At 40.5% G+C, this 22,625-nt stretch overlaps 1 protein-coding gene across 7 annotated transcripts in view; it reads right to left on the bottom strand.

Annotated features, from left to right (window-relative positions):
* Window positions 1-22,625, bottom strand: part of LOC106088180 (neurogenic protein mastermind) — a 347,773-nt gene that overhangs the window by 80,105 nt on the left and 245,043 nt on the right. For 5 of the 7 annotated variants that reach the window (XM_059370279.1, XM_059370278.1, XM_059370277.1 and 2 more), the window contains one exon: window positions 420-2,570. In XM_059370279.1, the coding sequence (XP_059226262.1) occupies window positions 420-2,570 (2,151 nt within the window). Of the gene's footprint in view, window positions 1-419; window positions 2,571-2,679; window positions 3,152-22,625 lie in introns of all 7 variants that reach the window. The other 2 variants (XM_013253570.2, XM_013253569.2) reach the window with 1 other exon arrangement.

Here is a 22,625-nt window from a genome sequence, read left to right as displayed (position 1 = left end):
GTTATTAAAGACAACAATTTTTCAATGGAAACCAAAATATTGGAGGTTTGAGTGACTTTGGCAAAAGGATGACATTTTCAATGTTTTTTAGTAAATGTTTACTTGTTTTAAGAAAAATTTCTTAAAGCTAACAAGAAAATTGTTCGAAAAAGTGGAAACAAGAAGTTCAGCGTAGTTCGAAGTAAATGGTTGGGCGCATTAGTATATAGCGACTTAAATTTAAGGAAATCATCCCTATTTGGACATTTTTTCTTTGTAATTATTACCAAAATCTTTGGATAAAGAAAAAAAATTTAATTTTTAGTAATTTTAGATCCTTTAGCTTTTCTACTCTCTTTAACCCATTCGCTTTTATTTCTCTCCCATTAATCTGGGAAACCTAAAATTTTTTGTAAAATATGATCAACTTTATCACTCACCTGAATACCATGAGCGCCACCTTGTTGACTTATGTGCAACTGTTGCGTCTGTTTCATTTGCAGCGTTGTGGTGGTTGTCTGCTGCTGTTGCTGTGACTGTTGTTGTGGCATATTGGGATTGCCCTGTTGCGTTGTGGGTCCACTGCCGGGACCACCAACATTGGGTCCAGCATTGGGAACATTTTGAGTGTTGGCATTCGGAACGGCATTGCCCATATTCGGAGTATTTTGTTGGGAATTGGGACCTACACGTCCCGCATTTCCCGTTTGTGGCTGTTGTTGCGACTGTTGTTGTTGCTGCTGCTGCTGCTGCTGTTGGGCTGGCGACATATTTGGTGGCCCATTGGAGGGGCCTCCAGCATTGGGACCACCCACACCTACACCAGGACCACGTGGTGGCCCCTGCATAAAGTTTGGTCCCGCTGCACCTTGGTTGCCGGCGCCAGCACCACCGCCACCACCACCTGGTCCCATGGCCGAATTATAGGGCGAGTATTGTGGTTGTTGTGTGGGATTTTGTGTTTGAGATTGCTGTTGGCCGGGGCCATTGGGTTTGGGGAAATTGCCCACACCCCCCATGGGCCCGTTGGGTCCCATTTTGCCCATATTGGCTTGCGACATATGCTGCTGCTGCTGTTGTTGTTGCTGTTGCATTTGCTGCTGATGCTGAAGTCGTTTGAGATCGAATTCATTTTGTGAGGAATAGTAGAGCTCCTGTTTGATATCGAGGAAGGACTGTTGCACACTACCGCCGCCCATGGGACCACCGCCGGGGCCTCCTTGGTTCTTCTGTTGGAATTGCGGCGGTATATTCTGGTGTTGGGGATGTTGTTGCGGCCCATTGGGGCCTTGCATGAAATCATTGGGTCCCCCGAAGCCTCCCACATAGTCATTGTAGCGTCCATTGGGTCCACCGCCTGCTCCACCACCACCGCCACCCATCAATTGGTTCTGCTGGCCCTGGTGCATGGGCGGTCTGGGGAAATTCATGCCGCCCATGGCATTCTTATGCTGATGCTGTTCCGCCATTTGCTTAAGTGTTTGGGCGGCCAAGGATAATTCGGACATGGGTCCTGAATTGGGACCATTTTGGAACTGAGAACGCATTTTGTTCATACCTTGAGGATCGTTATTGGGACCACCCATGCCACCCATAGGACCACCCATGCCATTGCCACCTCCACCGCCGCCACCTCCCACCACATTGGGCCCGCCAGCATTGGGCCCTCCAAAGGCGGCACTAAACTGGGCCATGGCATTCTCCGGCTTCACATTCAAACTATCGATCAAAGCTTGCACATTGGGAGGCTCCACCTTAATGCCATCCTCTGTCTTGATGTCCATCAAAGGCTTCTCATCCAGGGCATCCAAAAAGCCCGGATTGAAATCCTGCAAGTCATTGATGAGATCCTTGAAGGTTTCATTGCCCTCGGCAGTATCGTCTGCCATGAACTCGGGAAAACCGGGGAAATTACTATTAGCCCCACCATCTTTGTCTAAGCCAGCCAGATCGGGGAAATCATGATCCCCGGGCTCGCGTTTACACTCCACCAAATTGCCTAGACCCACCATATTGGATTTTTGCTGTTGCTGCTGCTGTTGTTGCTGTTGCTGTTGATTCGGATTCATGTTATGGCCACCCATTATATTTGTGGCACTGTTTGGACCACCACCGCCACCGGGGACACCGCCGCCGCTACCACTGCCCATATGCATGCCGCCGCGATTGTTGGGATTGTTATTACCATTATGTTGTGGATCATTGCCAATGCCGCCGCTGCCACCGCCAGTGCCCTGGGGACCACCGCCGCCACCACTGCCTGGACCGGCGGCACCAGCTGGACCACCACCGCTCGCACTAACGCCTGGTTCACTTTTCACGGAGGTATTGGTCAGAGCTTTCACAGTGACATTGGTGCTTATCTGTTGGGGTTGTGAGTTGGCCGCCGAGGTGGTGAATTCAAGTTGTTGCACAATCTCCACAGAGAATTTTAGATTCTCTGAGCCATTGTTGTTGTTGTTATTGCTGTTATTGGAATTGTTGTTGTTATTATTATTATTGTTGTTGTTATTGGGCAACTTATGAGGCGGTTCAAAATTGTCGGCACCATTGTCGGCATCGTCAGCGGGTCTTTTTAAGAATTTTTGTTGCTGCAAGGCAAAAGAAAACGAGAGAAAAGGAAAAAATTAACAATAAACTAAAGCTTAGGAAATTTTTCTTAAAGACAAGTTTAAAAAACTTAACAGAAAAAATTATTACCCAAATATTCATTAAAATAGTTTTAACAGCTTAAGAGATTCACTGAGTTAGATGATAAACGTAGTCACTGAGTTCGAAGTTTATGTAGTCAGAGAGAGAGAGAGAGGGAGTTTTAGCAGAGCTTTACTGCTATGCTGGTTTTGATTAGCGTTGACTCTTTTTTTTTGGTACGTTAGTTAAGTATCAAGCCTTTTGCTCTCCTTAGCAATGATTCTCAAAAATGGCGATGATGCGTTTTTGTGTCTGGATTTGCTTTACAATTTTCGCAGATGTCTTCGCATTTGTGTTTTTAACAATTTTTGATTTCTGCACATTCTTTGTTGATGTTTAAAGTTTTTCATGGTTTTTTCTTTGTAGATTTCTCTTGGATTTTTGTTTTTTTATTTTTTTTTTATATATGGTAGGGTTTAAGTTAAATGTTCTTTGGTTTGTAGGTTTTTGGTTTAGGGTATCAATTTTTAGCTTTTAGAATCTTTTTCGAGAAAAAAGAAACGTTTGTTTGTGGTTATTTGCAGAAGGTTATGAGTTCATAGTTTTTGTAGTTGGTTGTTGGTCTAGGTGTTGTTAATGATCATGCACACCACTGTGGCACTGTTTTCCTTTATTTCACTTTGAGCCACTTTATATGCCCTTTCTCCACTATGCACTTTAATGACCAATCCAAAAGCAACTCCATTTAAGCCAATATTTGTTTACACTCTTAAGCTAATTTTCTGCTTATTTCAAGCTGTAATTTGTTTAATTTTTCCCTTAAAGCTTTGCTAATTTCCCCCAATTGATTTACCGAAATTTGATTTGCAATTTGGAATTTAAGATTTTCAAAAATTCCTTAAATGACAACATTCCCTATATAGGAAAAATCTGGCTGTGTGTGAGAGAGAGAGAGAGTATGTGTGTGTGTGTGTGAATGGCCATGTCAAAATACATCTGCAAAGATATGCTTAATTAGTCTTGCGGTTTATGATGGCAAGGACTTTATTGCAGCAACATTTCGCTTGTGGAGTGTGGCTTGAGAAGGTGAGAGTTATGGACTGGGATAATTATCAACATGAAGAGATAGAAAACCGCAAATGCAAAGTCCTTAATCAAATTAGTTGTATTAAGCTAAACAATTTAAAGCGATTTGCAAAAGGCTAAAGAGGCTAAATCATACTAAATGAAATAAATAAAAATAAACAAATATGGCGTGAAAAAAGGAGGGGAAGGGGTTTATTTTATCATCAATGAGGGGAGGGGATCTATTTAGGGTCTTAAAAAGATATGTTTTCAATGCTAAGAATTAATGTAATATAAAAAAAACTGCTGTTTAGACGCTCAACAACACTGCTGAAAGTGTTATACTGTTATACAAAGCAAATATAATTTCAAGTATATCTACTTAACTAAATTTAGTAAATATCGAGTTTATGCCACTTCTATTTTTAGTATAACAGTTTGCTCAAAGTGTTATACTGTTATACTGTCATAATAAAATTATATAAAAAAGTTTGCTTTCATCTTTCTTCAATAATATAGAGAATATACCAGTTTATTTGAACAATCAACAATTATGCTCAAACTGTTATACTGTTATATTACAACAAGAAGATATTTTTTTGGCATTTTCCTTTAAAACTTAGCTTAGCTTGGCTAAAAACGAAGTAATTACCACTTTTTTGGTTAGTATAACAGTATAACAAATTGCTCAGATTGTTATAATAACCACTTTTTTGGTTAGTATAACAAATTGCTAAGAGTATTATACTGTTTTACAAAAGTAAGAAAATACCTTTTCTGGTCTTTCTGTGAAAAGCATACCAGGTTGGCAAAATACCAGGTTTATTTGAACAATCAACAACTATGCTCAAACTGTTATACTGTTATATTACAACAAGAAGACATATTTTCTGGCATTTTCCTTTAAAACTTAGCTTAGCTTGGCTAAAAACCAAGTAATTACCACTTTTTTGGTTAGTATAACAAAATGCTCAGATTGTTCTAATAACCACGTTTTTGGTTAGTATAACAGTATAACAAATTGCTAATAGTGTTATACTGTTTTACTAAAGCAAGGAAATACGTTTTCTGGTCTTTTCTTCCAAAACCATACCAGGCAAGATATCAGGTAACTAAAACTTTGTTTAAACAAAAACTTTGTTCACAGTGTTATACTGTTATACTAAAAGAAGCTAATATCAGCCCAGCGGGACAAGAGCCAAACCTGTCACGGGATAGGTCCTCTGGTGATAGGGACCGGTCCCAGATCTTGTCCTCTTACATAGAAAAAACCGATCACTTTTATAAATGGTTGTTGCTCGAGGTGACGAATTGCCACCAATTCAACCCCGTAGGATAGGTCCTGGGACAGTTCGAAAAGGTTGAGCATACTTTCCAAGTATTTTTAAGGCAGATAACATTAGTTAGCAAATATGTTTAACGAATAAGCAATAATTAAACGAATAATAAAGAAACATAAGTTATGACAATTGAAACTTTTCATTCCCATTAGGATATGTCCTGTGACAGGTAACTAATTCTCCACCAATTCCACTTTTAGTACAACAGTATAATAATCTGCCAAAGTGTTATACTGTTATACAGTCGCAATAAAATAAGCAAATATGTGTTCTAAAATTTATCTCGCAAAACATAGAGAATATAACAGTTTGTTGGTCAATATTTATGCTCAAACTGTTATACTGTTATATTACACCAAGAAAACATATTTTGTAGGATTTTCATCTAAAACTTAGGGTATCTACGTAATTAGGTAATCTGCTGAAAGTGTTATGCTGTTATACAAGTCAAAAAAGTTTTCTGGTATTTTCTTCTTCTATACTTTATATACTGTTATACAGCAGTAAAAATGTACTGTTATACAGTCGTAAAAAACAAGCAAATAAGTTTTCTAAAATTTTTCCCGAAAAACTTTAGGAATATACCAGTTGGTTTGTACATGTTTTCTTGTTGAAATATTACAGTATAACAGTTTGAGCATAGTTGTTAATTTTTCCAACATCGGTTTACTAAAGTAAGAACATACGTTTTCTGGTTGTTGTTGTAGCCACATTTTTATGTTGAGGCAACAACAACAACAAGAAAACGTATGTTCTTACTTTAGAAAAATATGTTTGAAAAATCAACAACTATGCTCAAACTGTTATACTGTAATATTTCAACAAGAAAACATATTTACTGATATTTTCCTCTAAAAATTAGCTTACTTTGGCTTAGTTCCGAGCAAATATCACTTTTTTTGGTTAGTATAACAGTATAACAATTTTCTCAGAGTGTTATACTCTTTAACTAAATTAAGAACATACGTTTTCTGGCCCATTCTGGCAAAAGATAACTAAAACTTTGTTTAAACAACAACTTTGTTGCAATGTGTTATACTGTTATACTTAAATAAGCCAAAACCAGGAAACTACAACCTTGTTTAAGGATCAACTTTACTCAAATGCAAAAAATAAGCAAACATGTTTTCTATGATTTCCCCTAAAACTATGTATGTGTGTCTAAAAATATTTAGTATATAACATACCACTTTGTTTGAACCACCCACAAATGGGCTCAAACTGTTATACTGTTATCTAAATAATCAACTACGTTTTCTTAAATTTTTCTTTGAAACTATAGTGTTTGGCTATACACCGAAAAAAATCATTTTGTTTGCTCCATAAAACAGTATAACACTCTGCTCAAAGTGTTATACTGTCGTACTAAATTGATTCAAAACTCTTTTTTCTAGCCTTTTCTCTCCTAAACTTAATGTTTTGCAGTAAAGCAAGTCATTTCCAACTTGTTTACACTCTCATAAACTAAAAGTTTGAGTTTTAAAAGTGTTATACTGTTATATTAAACTGATAAAAAATATGTTATACTGTTAAAAATATTGCGTGAGGTGTTTCGTTATGACTTCCAACAACTGTGCTAAGTATGGCGCAAATCTGTTCATAATCTGATGCAGTTGTCATATAAACCGATCTGGGATCTTGATTTCTTGAGCCTCTAGAAGGCGCAATTCTTATCCGATTTGACTGAAATTTTGCGTGAGGTGTTTCGTTATGACTTCCAACAACTGTGCTAAGTATGGCGCAAATCGGTATATAACCTGATATAGCTGCCATATAAACCGATCTGGGATCTTGACTTCTTGAGCCTCTAGAGGGCGCAGTTATTATCCAATTTGGCTGAAATTTTGTACAACGGCCTCTCCCATGACCTTCAACATACATGTGATATATGGTCTGAATCGATCTATAGCTTGACACAGCTCCCATATAAACCGATCTTTCGAGTTTGCTACTTGAGCCCCTACAAAGCACAATTCTTATCCGAATGGAATGTAATATTACCCAATGACTTCTACAATGTTAAGCATTCAATTCATTTTTGGTCCAAATGGGATTATAACTTGATATTGCTTCAATAGCATGACAGTTCTTTTTCATTATACTTTGTTTGCCTAAAAAGAGATACTGCGCAAATAACTCGGCAAATGCTATCCATGGTGGAGGGTAAATAAGATTCGGCCCGACCGAATTTAGCACGCTCTTATATCCAAATCTGAACCGATTTTTTCCAACTGCAATAGACTTCATCTGTAGGCCGAAAAACATGCCTGTACCAAATTTTAAGACGATCGAACGAAAAGTGTACACAAATTAACATGGACAGACAGACAGACGGACGGACATAGCTTAATCGAATCAAAAAGTGATTCTGATACCACAATAGTGAAGTAGGGTATACAAATTCAGTATTTTCATAAGAGGCCCAAACTTTACATTTTCTGAAAATTTCGTCAAAATCGGTTCAGACGGTTCTATATAAAGATATAACACTTGGGGATGGGCTATTTTAGGAGCTAAAATTGTTGTCTCTCAAAAATTTTCCTTAAAAAATAGCCCATTTGCCTTGCCCATTTCTTCAATTTAAAACATACAATTTGCAAAGAGTTCTTCTAGCTAACAATCTGTATATACAGTTTCATGCCAACCCAAATAGACCATTAGCAAATTATTTCAGCAAATAAATTTGGGGGAAAATAAAACAACCAACCAACCACACAAAGGCAACAATAACAGCAGCAAAAATGGCAATAAACAAAGCGTAACAAAATATGAACACCCAAAATAATTGAAAATGGCTACAACCACAACCCGTGGGACCATCGCTCGTTCGGACAATCGATATAATTAGGCAAAAATCCATGTATACGGCACTGGGGTATGGAAACAAACAAATAGACAGACGGACAGACGGAGAGAAATGAAAAAATGTTTAAGTGATTCCTAAACGAATCGGCACATTGTCTATTTGCCGCCAGTCAATCCAAATGGAAAAAATGCATAAATATTAATTATTATCTCCGAGGAATAGCCTTAAAAGTGTATAACAAAGTATCTATGCTAGGTATTCTTAGCAGAGATAGCCAGGCAGTTGGTAAAATTTAGAAAAACAGATGCTGCCACAACATATTGCCAGAGCGATTTAGTATTTTGAAATTGGAAAATTTCAGATAAGAACAAAAAAAGGAAATGGTAATAAGCCATAAGCTGTAAACAGCAAAAATAATCAAAAAGAATTAGTGGAATTTTACTTGAAATTTAGACAATAATTAATACGAAGCTTTAAATTAAGACAATAATAATTACAAAAAAAATAAATTTCTGATATATTTTTGCCTTCGAAAAAAAAAAAATGTTAAATTTGTCTTTATTTTATATTATGCTATATGATGTTGTGGTCTGGTGGACGGCGTTTCAAAAGTCCTCTTACTGTTCAATACTCAACCGGATTCAAAGGATTTTGGCATTTTGGAGAGGTCAGGAAGGCAACTCTTGCCCTATATACCTGCAAGAGAGCCATTGGCAAAAGTTGGGGGTTTAGACCGCGTGTAATGCATTGGGTATATACTGCAGTTGTCAGACGTATAATGCTATATGGTGTTGTGGTCTGGTGGACGGCGTTTCAAAAGTCCACCTACTGTTCAATACTCAACCTAATCCAAAGGATTTTGGCATTTTGGAGAGGTCAGGAGGGCAACTTTTGCCCTATACACCTGCAAGGGAGCCATTGGCAAACGCGTAAGACCGCATGTCATGCATTGGGTATATACTGCAGTTGTCAGACCTATAATGATATATGGTGTTGTGGTCTGGTGGACAGCGTTTCAAAAGTCCACCTACTGTTCAATACACAACCGGATCCAAAGGATTTTGGCATTTTGGAAAGGGCAAGAAAAGCAACTCTTGTCCAATACACCTGAAGAGAGCGATTAGCAAAAGTTGGGGTTTAGGCCGCGTGTAATGCATTGGGGGAGTATATACCCCTATAATGCTATATGGTGTTGTGGTCTGGTGGACGGCGTTTCAAAAGTCCACCTACTGTTCAATACTCAACCGGATTCAAAGGATTTTGGTATTTTGGAAAGGGCAAGAAAGGCAACTCTTGCCCTATACACCTGCAAGAGAGCCATTGGCAAAAGTTGGAAGGTTAAGACCGTGTTTCATGCTTTGGGTATATACTGCAGTTGTCAGACCTATAACGCTATATGGTGTTGTGGTCTGGTGGACGGCGCTTCAAAAGTCCACCTACTGCTTAATACTTAACCGGATACAAAGGATTTTGGAGAGGTCAGGAAGGCAACTCTTGCCCTATAAACCTGCAAGAGAGCCATTGGCAAATGTAGGGGGTTAAGACCGCGTGAAATGCATTGGGTATATACTGCGGTTGGTAGACCAACTATATATATATACTGCAGGAGATATGGTGTTGTGGTCTGGTGGACGGCGTTTCAAAAGTCCACCTACTGTTCAATACTCAACCTGATCCAAAGGATTTTGGCATTTTTGAGAGGTCAGGAAGGCAACTCTTGCCCTATACACCTGCAAGAGAGCCATTGGCAAAAGTTGGGAGGTTTAGACCGCGTGTCATGCATTGGGTATATTCTGCAGTTGTCAGACCTATAATGCTATATGGTGTTGTGGTCTGGTGGACGGAGTTTCAAAAGTCCACCTACTGTTCAATACTTAACCGCATCCAAAGGATTTTAGAATTTTGGAAAGGGAAAGAAAGGCCCCATATATACTTGATCGTCATGACATTTTAAGTCGATCTAGCCATGTCCTTCCGTCTGTCTCTCAAAAGCACGCATACTTTCGAAGGATTAAAGGAAGAGGTTTCAAATTTTGAACAAATACTAATGTGTAGATCGGTTGGGATTGTAAATAGGCCAAATCGGTCCATGTTTGGACATATGTGCCATATAAATCGATCTTGGGTCTTGACTTCTTGAGTCTCTAAAGGGCGCAAATCAAAATCTGAATCATATCGGTTCAGATTTAGATATAGCTCCCATATAAACTGATCTCCCGATTTGAGTTCTTGTGCCCTTACAAGCAGCAATTTTTGTACGATTTGACTGAAATTTTGCACGTGGTGTTTCGGTATCGCTTCCAACAACTGTGCTTAGTATGGCGCAACCATTGGCAAAAGTTGGAAGGTTTAGACCGGGTTTCATGCTTTGGGTATATACTGCAGTTGTCAGACCTACAATGCTATATGGTGTTGCGGTCTGGTGGACGGCGCTTCAAAAGTCCACCCACGGCTCAATACTTAACCGGATTATAAAGGATGGTTTGTTTGTGAATCACAGCCGCACTGAGGACGACACCATCTGATGCACTGAATTCAGTGCTACATCTAATGCCTCTGGACATTGTGACTACCCAAATTGTAGCGACAACTGCCGTGAGCTTAAGGGAGCTTTCTCATTGGTCATGTGGCAGCTACGGATACTGTGCTATCCTTGATACAATATCCAAAGTTCCAGGCAGTGTGGATTGCACCCTATCTGAGCCACATTTTGATTAAAGGTACTTTACCACTATTCCCGATAGAACCGATTGGAACTACGATATCCCTGGTAACAGTCTCTAAAGTCTTGCTCAGGTTCCTGATAGAACCGATTGGAATTACGATATCCCTGGTAACAGTCTCTATAGTCTCCCTCAGGTGGACTTTGGGGTGTACTCTAAAAATCATAACGAAGAGGTTACCCGACCACTGCAGTGTATACCAAGCAGAGATCCTTGCAATTAAGGAAGTGGTGGAATGCCTCAGATATAATGTCATTACAACGATTGGCATAAATATCTTCTCAGACAGCCAGGCAGCCATTAAATCTCTGGGGAACCTATTTCTGAACACAAAAACCGCTCTCGACAGTCGCAGATCTCTCAACGAGATTCAGTCATTCAAAATTCACCTGTTCTGGGTGCCGGGTGACAGAGATATCCCAGGGAATTGTAAAGCGGATAAGCTTGCGAGACTAGGAACTACCCTACACATTCCAGGGATACTGGAATCTGTGGATATGCCTCTGGTGACATGTTAGCTAAGTTTTCAGGACCAGGCCCGAAGGACAACGAATGATAGATGGTCACAAAGAGGGGACTGTGAGCATTCCAAAACTATGTGGCCTAATCTAGACTTGACGTTTACTGCTTTGCTGTCATCGGCTAGAACAGACGTCTCTGTCATTGTGTCCGTTATGACAGGTCACTGTCTAATCGGAAAACATGCTGACAGACTGAAGGTTGCCAGCAACGACTTTTGCAGAAGCTGTGAGGACATCAAACAAGAAGAGACTATAAAACACCTTCTGTGTGAGTGTGCCACACTAGCAGTTAGAACGAGTTCCACTTTAGGTTCTCATTTCTTTGAGAACCTGTCTGATTATTGGGCTTTTTAAAGCGATCTGGTTGGTTCAACGGTAGGAGCTAGAAGGCATGTTTCTTCTTCTGTTCCTGTAGTATCACAATGGACGAAGACGTCTAAGTGAGTCTGATGGCAGACCGCCACTTAAACCTAAACTAACCTTTTAGAAAGAGTAGGTGTTGATTTGTCCTACTCGGGTCTCTTTCAGGATTTGGTGCAGTGTGAATATCTGGTCTAGGATGGATTTACCAGGTTAAAAGCCGCATTTATATATCCCAATTACCCCATTGACTTTGGGTTTTATCTTTCACACAGTACGCTCGAGAGTATATTGTATGCGGTGGTGTGGAGACTTGTTTCCTTTTCTGTGTACGGGACATATTGGGTTGCCCAAAAAGTAATTGCGGATTTTTTAAAAGAAATTAAAGGAATTTTTATAAAGCTTAGAATGAACTTTAATCAAATATACTTTTTTACACTTTTTTCTAAAGCAAGCTTAAAGTAACAGCTGATAACTGACAGAAGAAAGAATGCAATTACAGAGCCACAAGCTGTGAAAAAATTTGTCAACGCCGACTATATGAAAAATCCGCAATTACTTTTTGGGCAACCCAATAGTATGCTGAGGTTCCAATCATCGGGTATGCGTTCTTCTAGCCGGATTGCGAAGACAAGCTGATGCATATGCCCTATCAGCGTGTCGCCAACGGTCTTAAATAGTTCAGCGGGTAAACCGTCGGCTCCTGCTGCCTTGTTGTTCTTCAGTCGGGTCACTGCTACTTAGACCTCATTCTGACTAGGCGGTAAACATTCTACACCATTCAATATATTTTGGAAAGATTTTTAAAATTTTTTTTCAGAAAAATTTTCTAACCATTTTTTTTAATATTGAAGAAATTTTCGCTTCAGTCAAAGAAAAAAATTTTACTAAAATGTTGTCTTTTAAGGTTCATCTTTTAGTCTCTTTTTAACTACTGTATCTTAAGTATATGGTGGCAAATGTGCTTTTTTAAAAATTCCACTGTGTAAGCTTTGGCAAAACTCTAGAACATCTCACCAACTAACCAACCAATGTGAACGCCTGAGGAATAAACACAAAATTCTTGCTTTTATTACCAATGGAGTCGTAAAAAGTTAAATTACTTTTAATTTTTCCTCTCTTCCTCTTTTGTGTGAGGGAAGATAAAATAGAGGATGAGACACCAGGCAGCAAACAAGTAATCATATAGTGTTTGTAGATCTAAGACTCAGATGTATTAAGGTGGCTCTCCAATAATGAGCTCCAAACAAGACATGGAAATTAAAGAAAGGAGGTGACCAAAAGGATTTTTTGAAAGCTTAGCTGGCGTCCACAGGTTGCAGATGGTGAAAAACTCTGTTTTAATGCGGAGTAGCTGCAAATGCGGGCAGTCAGCGATTTTCGAGAGGAGAGTCTCAGGAGGCCACCATAGCGCAGAGGTTAGCATGCCCGCCTATGACGCTGAACGTCTGGGTTCAAATCCTGGCGAGACCATCAGAAAACATTTTCAGCGGTGGCTTTCCCCTCATAATGCTGGCAACATTTGTGAGGTAATATGCCATGTAAAACTTCTCTCCGAAGAGGTGTCGCACTGCGGCATGCCGTTCGGACTCGGCTATAAAAAGGAGGCCCCTTATCATTGAGCTTAAACTTGAATCGGACTGCACTCATTGCTAGGTGAGAAGTTTGCCCCTGTTCCTTAGTGGAATGTTCATGGGCAAAATTTGCAATTTGCAATTTGAGTCTCAGTGAGCAGTCAGGTGGTACTGGCTCTTCATTAAATACTGAGTCCCAATGATACTCGAGTTGGCAAGGCAAGTTATTGGCGCCTTAAAATATCCTATGGCCAAAATCAGCGTCTGTAAGCTGGTTAGGGGCGGCTGGAGGCGAGCATCGGATGTTGGAGCAAGCGGCTCGCCACAAGATCCATGCGATTGGGGCGCTGGGTCAGTAACACGCCCCCGGAAAACTATGAGAACTACTATGAGAAACAAAGGAATAGTAAAAACGGACCCCCCCAACGTTGAAGACCCAGGCAAACGAAAAAAGGACAATGATTTGCGAATCTGCACCTGGAATGTCCGCACTCTCTATGGAGAAGGTGCAGTATGCGCGCTGGCGGATGTATTAGAGAAGTACAAGGCAGATATTACCGCCTTACCGGAAGTTTGATGGACTGGGAATGGCGTCACTACAACACCAAACGGTGACGAACTATGGTTGCCCAAAAAGTAATTGCGGATTTTTTAAAAGAAAGTAAACGCATTTTTAATAAAACTTAGAATGAACTTTAATCAAATATACTTTTTTTACACTTTTTTTCTAAAGCAAACTAAAAGTAACAGCTGATAACTGACAGAAGAAAGAATGCAATTACAGAGTAACAAGCTGTGAAAAAATTTGTCAACGCCGACTATATGAAAAATCCGCAATTACTTTTTGGGCAACCACCAAAGGTTCCATACCAAAGGTTCCATAATACGAGGCACGAATTTGGCTGTGGATTTATGGTTAGTCGGAGACTGAAACACCTGGTCTGAAGCTTAAATCCGGTGGATGAGAGGCTATCCACAATCCGCATAAAAGCCAAATTCTTCAACATTAGCCTTATTTGTGCCCATGCCACGATGGAAGACAAGGACGAGCAGACCAAGGATATTTTCTACGAGCGTCGCCATGATATTAAAATCGTTCTGGGAGATTTTAATGCGATGACAGGGAAGGAAGACAACTTTTTATCCTCCACGAAATAACCTCCAGTAATGGCTTGAGGCTGCTAGATTTCGTTGCGTCAAAAAACAAGGCAGGATATCTGGCAACTGCTACAGATAGCGTGCTGAGAAAGTGGAAAGAACATTTTACCCAGCTGCTAGTATCCCACGATGGCGGCGAAGAAGATAGCGCAGAACAAATCTCTGATGATGGTACAGAATGTTGATCTCCTAGTCAGAATGAGGTCTATATAGCAAACGACCCTACTGAAGAACAACAAGGCAGCAGGAGCCGAAGGGTTACCCGCTGACTATTTAAGATAGCAGGTGACACCTTGACAAAGCGTATGTATGAGCACGTTTGCGTAATTTGGCTAGAGGAACGCATACCCGATGATTGGAGCTGATTGATAGTCAGAATGAGGTCTATATAGCAAACGACCCTACTGAAGAACAACAAGGCAGCAGGAGCCGATGGATTACCCGCCAAACTATTAAAGATAGCAGGTGACACCTTGACAAAGCGTATGTATGAACACGTTTGCGTAATTTTGCTAGAGGAACGCATACCCGATGATTGGGAACCTCTGCTTTCTAAGTCCCATACACAAGAAAGGGGACAAGATCGAATGTGCCATCTACAGAGGAATAGGTCTCCTTCTCATCGCATGCAAGACACTCTTGAAAGATAAAAACCTTAAGTGAATGAGATAATTGGGCCCGCATTGTCTTTTGGCCAGGTAAATCTACCATAGACTAAACATCGAAAACATTGATGTGGACAAACTCCCTCATGCACACTTGAAGAACTCCAACTCACTGCACGTAGCCTTTATAGCGGAATGGCCCCCGGCCCCAACGGAGTTCCAATAGATGCCATAAAGATAATCGCCGAGAAAGGACCAGAGATGCTTCTAAACATCTACTCGAATGTCAGATGTCTTACAGAAGAAATATTCCCAGATGCATGGAAACGACAAAGGCTTGTTTTGATCAGTAAGGGGGAAGATGGTCCAGAATCGCTATGGACGGGCCACTGCATATGCTGGACATACCAGGTAAACTATTGGAGCGTTAAATAGAGCCTAGACTAGCGGAGGGAATCGCCGCAGGAAGAGGACTATCGAGACGGCAACATGGCTTCCCCCAGGTAACAACGAAAACATTGAAATGGACACACTCCCTCAGTCACAAAACGGTCAGAGAAGCTTTTAAACATCTACTCGTACATCAGATGTCTGTCAGAAGGAATATTCCCAGATGCATGGAAACAACAAAGACTGGCTTTGATTAGCATTTAATAGACCCTAGACTAGCGGAGGGAATCGCTGCAGGAAGAGGACTATCGAGCCGGCAACATGGCTTCCCTCCAGGTAACAACGAAAACATTGAAGTGGACACACTCCCTCAGTCATACTTGAAGAACTCAAAATCGTTGCACGTAGGAGTTCCAGTAGAAAGCTTGAAGATAATCGCCGAAAAACGGTCAGAGAAGCTTTTAAACATCTACTCGTACATCAGATGTCTGTCAGAAGGAATATTCCCAGATGCATGGAAACAACAAAGACTGGCTTTGATTACCAAGGGGAAATGTGGTCCAGAATCGTCATCGTCTTACAGGCCACTGTGTATGCTGGACATGGCAGGCAAGCTATTGGAGCGTTTAATAGACTCTAGACTAGCGAAGGGAATCGCTGCAGGAAGAGGACTATCGAGACGGCAACATGGCTTCCGCCCAGGCAATTCAACAAAACGGCCCTAAAGGACCTATTTGAGGTTGTGGAAGCAGACCAACGGCTGAACCTTCGTAGCAAACTCATCATCCTGTTGCCAATGCTGGACGTCAAGAACGCCTTTAACAGCCTAAGGTGGGCGGACATATTGCGGGCCATGACGATGAACTTTATAGTGCCGGAGTATCTGATGAGGGTTGTGAGAAGCTATCTGAGAAAACGGGTTCTCTTTTACACAGCCAATGAGGATGTGAGGAGTTTTGAAGTAACATCGCGCGCTGCATAGGCTTCTATACCTGGGATCGAAATATGGAACGTCAGGTACGACGGAATACTGAGAATGATGGCAGTAAACACATTCTGGTAAACAGACGATATTTGTCATGGAAGCTAAAAATACGGACGAGGCGCAACGAAGACGACAGCAGGTCATGATCAGAACTAGACATTTGTGTCACGGGCTACAGTTGACAATGCACAAGTTTGAGCTACTTCTGCTCATGATGAAACACATCCTCAGAGATAGATTGATATATGGATCGAGGACGTCGTTTTATCCACTAACAGGCACGTGAAATAACAAGGGGATCGAATCGACACCAAATTGACGTTTACAGGGACGCAGTATGGGACAACAAAAGTGGCGAAGATTACGGCCCAATTGGGGCGATTAATGGCGAACATGGCAGGACCTCTTCCGACCACTGCAAGCTAATGATGGAGGCCTGCAATTGTATTCTTTTATATGGAAGCGAAATTCGGACGTGACTGCCGGGCGCGACTGCCGGGCGCGATTGCCGGGCGCGACTGCCGGGCGCGACTGCCAGGCGCGACTGCCAGGCGCGACTGCCAGGCCCGACTGCCGGGAGCGACTGCCGGGAGCGACTGCCGGGAGCGACTGCCGGGAGCGACTGCCGGGAGCGACTGCCGGGAGCGACTGCCGGGAGCGACTGCCGGGAGCGACTGCCGGGAGCGACTGCCGGGAGCGACTGCCGGGAGCGACTGCCGGGCGCGACTGCCGGGCGCGACTGCCGGGCGCGACTGCCAGGCGCGACTGCCGGGCGCGACTGCCGGGCGCGACTGCCGGGCGCGACTGCCGGGCGCGACTGCCGGGTGCGACTGCCAGGCCCGACTGCCGGGAGCGACTGCCGGGAGCGACTGCCGGGCGCGACTGCCGTGCACGACTGCCAGGCGCGACTGCCCGGCGCGACTAGAAGAGCAGGTCGGTGAAATAGGAGTGGAAAACCTAACAACTATGCAGCAGAGAGGATAGCTGGAGAGCTGTGACAACTTTTGTCGAAGAGATACCCAGTTCAAAGAAAAAGAGACCTGGACGCGACCTCAATGATATAACAACTGCTATATGGAGAGGGCACCTGGACGTAGGTACACTGAGATGTGTGGCTTAGATGCCACAAGGGGATCCATCTCGAAGTAATGCGATAGCGGTGCCGAGGTATGTTACATATCCCGAGATGAAAGGGGGTCTTAGCCGGTAGAGGCCGAGCCCGGCATACGGCAAGAGGCGACGCACAGTGGGATAGAAACTAGGACTGCGATAGAGAAAAATATGCCATTTCAGAACGGAAAGAGATAACTCTTTGAAATTGGAAATGGTTAAAGCTGAGGGGTTATCGAAATCAGAGCCCTGAGAAGTCTGGGCGTCTCTTGACAAGCCCCTAAAATTGATCACCTCGGCATTTCGAAAAAATTTTCGGGCTGCCAAAACTTCATTTAGATAAAGTTCCCATATATATCTCCCGATTTTTGCTTTCAGAGCTTTTGCAAGTGCATTTAACAACCTTTTCTCTCACAATGTCTTCTACCACTTTCGCAATATGTAGGGATTTTGGTCGAAATTTCTTCATTTCAAATGTAAGAAAATTTTAATTTTGACGTGACCAGAGTCGAGTTTTTGAGGGCGGATTCGAGATCGGAGTAGGACTCTTGAGTCGGTGTCAAAGTTTGGTTCGGAGTTGAGCACGCTTGTCCCGACTCTGGTTTAATACTTCGACTCCGGCTAGACTCCGCGGCCCTGGACGTGACCTGCCTACCCAATGGGGGGTAGGGTATCAAAAGGTCGGCTTTGCTCGACCTTAGACCGTCTTTAATTGTTAATTCAAAGTTTGCTTTAATAGAAACCCCATTTATACTCATCTCTATACAAAAAGATTTGACTAATGCTAATTGTATAACAGTCAAAGCCATTATTCAAAAAGTGTTATACATGTATAACAGTTTAAAATGTCTAATAAAACTTGGGATTTTCAAAATTCCACAAAATGAAAAAAGAAATGCTGACAAATAAAAAGACCATAAAACTATAGAACACCCATCCCTAGTAAGGTAAGTGTATTGAAGGAATATCTTTACAGACTATTTTAAATAGATACAAACATTTTTTTTATAGGTCTCTATACCATAAAAGTTAAATCTGGTAATTTCAATTCGTTGCCTATTTGATAGTCTTTGCTTCATTTTGCCAACATTGTTCAAACATTTTCAATAAAAAATGATGGTGATAGCCCCCATGACTATGACATTGTCAATGAGGGAGATATGCTATGACTACCACTGCATAGCCAGTGCATAGAATAAAATGAACTTTTGTTGCCACTACAAGGATAAAATAAAGGTCCTAGAGGAAAACTATAATAGGAACAATATGCCATAAGGAGATGAGAAAAAGAATTTTCCTTGAAATTAATGCAATTCATTGAACAATGGCGAATGGATGGTGTATGGATGGCATTGGCTTTTATTTAAGATTCAAGGGCATAGTTAGAAGAATGTATAGTAAACCTTTTTAAATGAGTGTGAATGATTAAAAATTTCCTTATAATGTCCATCTTGGGATGAGGAGTAAATTTCTTTCACCATTTCGTGGGTAACACCTCGAAATATAAACCTGCAACCTTTAAAAGTCGAAGACATCAAAAGGCAATCTAGTCATGTAGGTACGACCGTTTGGAGAAATTATGATAACGTAGGATTATTTCGGTAAATACATTGTCAGCGTGGCTCAGAGGTTTTAAAACACATAATTATGACTGCAATTCTATAGCTTTTACATGATTTTTTGGTCGGCCCATGTATGAGGCATTCTTCCAAAAATAGCCACTTTAAAAAAAAAGTGCTCACATTTTCTTGGCAACTATGTCTGTATGGGAGCTATATCCAAATCTGAACCGATTTCTATGAAATTTACAAGCAATATGGGGAGTCATAAGAGAATCTCTCGTGCAAAATTTCGTGAGAATCGCTCAAGAAATGACCAAATTATTGACGTATTAGACCAAATCGGGCAAAAATTATATATGGGACCAATATCCAAATCTGGACCGATTTCTATGATATTCACAAGTAACATCGGGAGTAATAAGAGAATCCTGCGAGCAAAATTTCGCGAGCATCGGTTGATAAATGACCAAATTATTGACGTATTGGTCCAAATCGGGCGATACATATATCAGGGAGCTATATCCAAATCTAAACCAACTTCTATGAAATTCACAAATAGTGTCGGAAGTAATAAGAGAATCCCTTGTGCAAAATTTCTAGAGAATCGGTTAAGAATTGACCGAATTATCGCCGTATTAGTCCAAATCAGGCAATACACATATATGGGAGCTATATCCAAATCTGAACCGATTTCTATGAAATCCACCAGTTATGTGGGGAGTCATAAGAGAATCCTTCGTCCAAAATTTCGATAAAATCGGTTAATAAATGTCCAAATTATTAACGTATTAGTCCAAATCGGGCGATAAATATATATGGGAGCTATATCCAAATCTAAACAGACTTCTATGAAATTCAAAAGTAGTGTCGTGAGTAATAAGAGAATCCCTTGTGCAAAATTTCTAGAGAATCGGTTAAGAATTGACCGAATTATCGCCGTATTAGTCCAAATCGGGCAATACACATATATGGGAGCTATATCCAAATCTGAACCGATTTCTATGAAATTCGCAAGTAGTGTCGGAAGTAATAAGAGAATCCCTCGTGCAAAATTTCGAGAGAATCGGTTTAGAAATGACTTAAAGGTTGACGTTTTAGTCCAAATCGGGCGATACATATATGAGGGAACTATACCTAAATTTGAACCGATTTTTATGAAATCCATCAGTTATGTGGGGAGTCATAAGAGAAACGTGCGTGCCAAATTTCGAAAGAATCGGTTAAGAAATTACCAAATTATTGATGTATTAGTCCAAATCGGCCGAAATATATATATGGGAGCTATATCCAAATCTGAACCGATTTCAATTAAAATCACAAGTAATGTCGGGAGTAATAAGATAATCCTTCGTGCAAAAGGAACATCGGTTGATAAATGACGAAATTATTGAAGTATTAGTCCAAATCGGGCGATACATATATATGAGGGAACTATACCTAAATTTGAACGGATTTTTATGAAATCCATCAGTTATGTGGGGAGTCATAAGCGAAACGTGCGTGCCAAATTTCGAAAGAATCGGTTAATAAATGACCAAATTATTGATATATTAGTCCAAATCGGGCGAAACATATATATGGGAGCTATATCCAAATCTGAACCGATTTCAGTGAAACTCACAAGTAATGTCGAGAGTAATAAGGGAATCCTTCGTGCAAAATTTCGCGAGAATCGGTTAAGAAATTACCAAATTATTGACGTATTAGTCCAAATCGGGCGATACATATATATGGGAGCTATACCCAAATGTGAACCGATTTCTATGAAATCCACCAGTTATGTGTAGAGTCATAAGAGAAATGTGCGTGCCAAATTTCGAAAGAATCGGTTAATAAATGACCAAATTATTGATGTATTAGTCCAAATCGGGCAATACATATATAGGAAGCTATATCCAAATCTGAACCGATTTCTATGAAATTCATAAGTAATGTTGGGAGTAATAAGATAATCCTTCGTGCAAAATTTCAGGAACATCGGTTGATAAATGACGAAATTATTGAAGTATTAGTCCAAATCGGGCGATACATATATGAGGGAACTATACCTAAATTTGAACCGATTTTTATGAAATCCATCAGTTATGTGGGGAGTCATTAGCGAAACGTGCGTGCCAAATTTCGAAAGAATCTGTTAATAAATGACCAAATTATTGATGTATTAGTCCAAATCGGGCAATACATATATAGGGAAGCTATATCCAAATCTGAACCGATTTCTATTAAATTCGTAAGTAATGTCGGGAGTAATAAGAGAATCCTTCGTGCAAAATTTCGCGAGAATCGGTTAATAAATGACCAAATTATTGACGTATAAGTCCAAATCGGGCGATACATATATGAGGGAGCTATACCTAAATTTGAACCGATTTCTATGAAATCCGCCAGTTTTGTGGGGAGTCATAAGAGAAACGTGCGTGCCAAATTTTCGAGAGAATCGATTAAGAAATGACCAAATTATTGATGTATTAGTCCAAATCGGGCAATACATATATATGGGAGCTATATCCAAATCTGAACCGATTTCTATGAAATTCTCAAGTTATGTGGGGATTTGTGAGAAAATCCCTCGCGAAAAATTTCGTGAGAATCGTTAGACAAATGACGATGTTATTACTAACGGATGTACATTGAGAGAGTTGGGGTGACCAGATTAATAAATTTGTATCTCTTCCAAATATGGCTGTTCCAAAATGTGCTTTATAGGGTAGAAAGGTTACGAAATAAGGAACCTTGTGAGGCATAAGTAAAAACATCGAAGAAGGCATAAAGGGTTAAAAATTTGAAAAAAAAAAATTTCATGAAAAAAATTTCGATTCAGAGAAATGAAAAAATCTTTTTTAAAAATTTTTAATATTTACGAAAATTTGCACAAAAACTTAATTCTTTAGGCGTTATTAAATCCTTTCATTTGTTTTTAAGTTATAGTGTTTTGAACATTTTTCTGCTATAAAGTATGAATCCTGACAGGGTGGCAACCCTGTATCACGTGGACCTAAATTCATACTCTTTCTTTTAGCTTTTACATTATGTACAGAAATGTATTTAGTTGCAAAAAATTAGCATTTTTATACCCTCCGCCATAGAATGGGGGAATACTTATTTCGTCATTTTGTTTGTTACACATCGAAATATGTATCCAAATTTCGTCCACCTCGAAATATATATGAAAATTTCGTCCAAATTGTCTGTCCGTCCGTCCGTCTGTCTGTCAAACTCACGCTAACTTTCGAAGGAGTAAAGTTAAACGCTTGAAATTTTGCACAAATACCTTTTATTAGCATAGGTCGATTGGAATTATAAATAGGCCAAATCGGTCTATGTTTTGATATAGCTGCCATATAAACCCATCTTGGGTCTTGACTTTGTGAGCCTCTAGAGGGCGCCATTCTCAACCGATTTGGCAGTAATTTTGTACGTGGTGTTTTGTTTAAGAATTACTTCACTCCTTCTGATCTTCCTAACATTTACACCACTTTCATAGGGCCGAAAATGGAGTACAATTCACAAGTATGGGCTGGAGCTTCAAAATGGACCGTGTACAGAGGAGAGCGATGGCGTTGATTGGGGACAGTGTAGTGGGTATCCAATTCTATTGCCTCCCTTCATCATCGTCGCAATGTGATTTGTTTGGCGCTGTTCTATCGGTACTGTGTGTGTCGTCTGCTATTAGTATTCTTATTCCTGCTGTAAGGATGTATGTCAGGGATACGCGACATTCCAGGAACTCACACCCCCAGGAACTCACATCCATTTGGCCAGCGGACCGCACAATGCATTTTAGAAAGAATTCTTATTCCGCCCGCAACGTTCGTA

Source organism: Stomoxys calcitrans, chromosome 5 (genome assembly GCF_963082655.1).
Source record: "Stomoxys calcitrans chromosome 5, idStoCalc2.1, whole genome shotgun sequence".
In the NCBI taxonomy this organism is placed as follows: domain Eukaryota; kingdom Metazoa; phylum Arthropoda; class Insecta; order Diptera; family Muscidae; genus Stomoxys; species Stomoxys calcitrans.
This window is presented reverse-complemented; position numbering and strand designations above follow the sequence as displayed.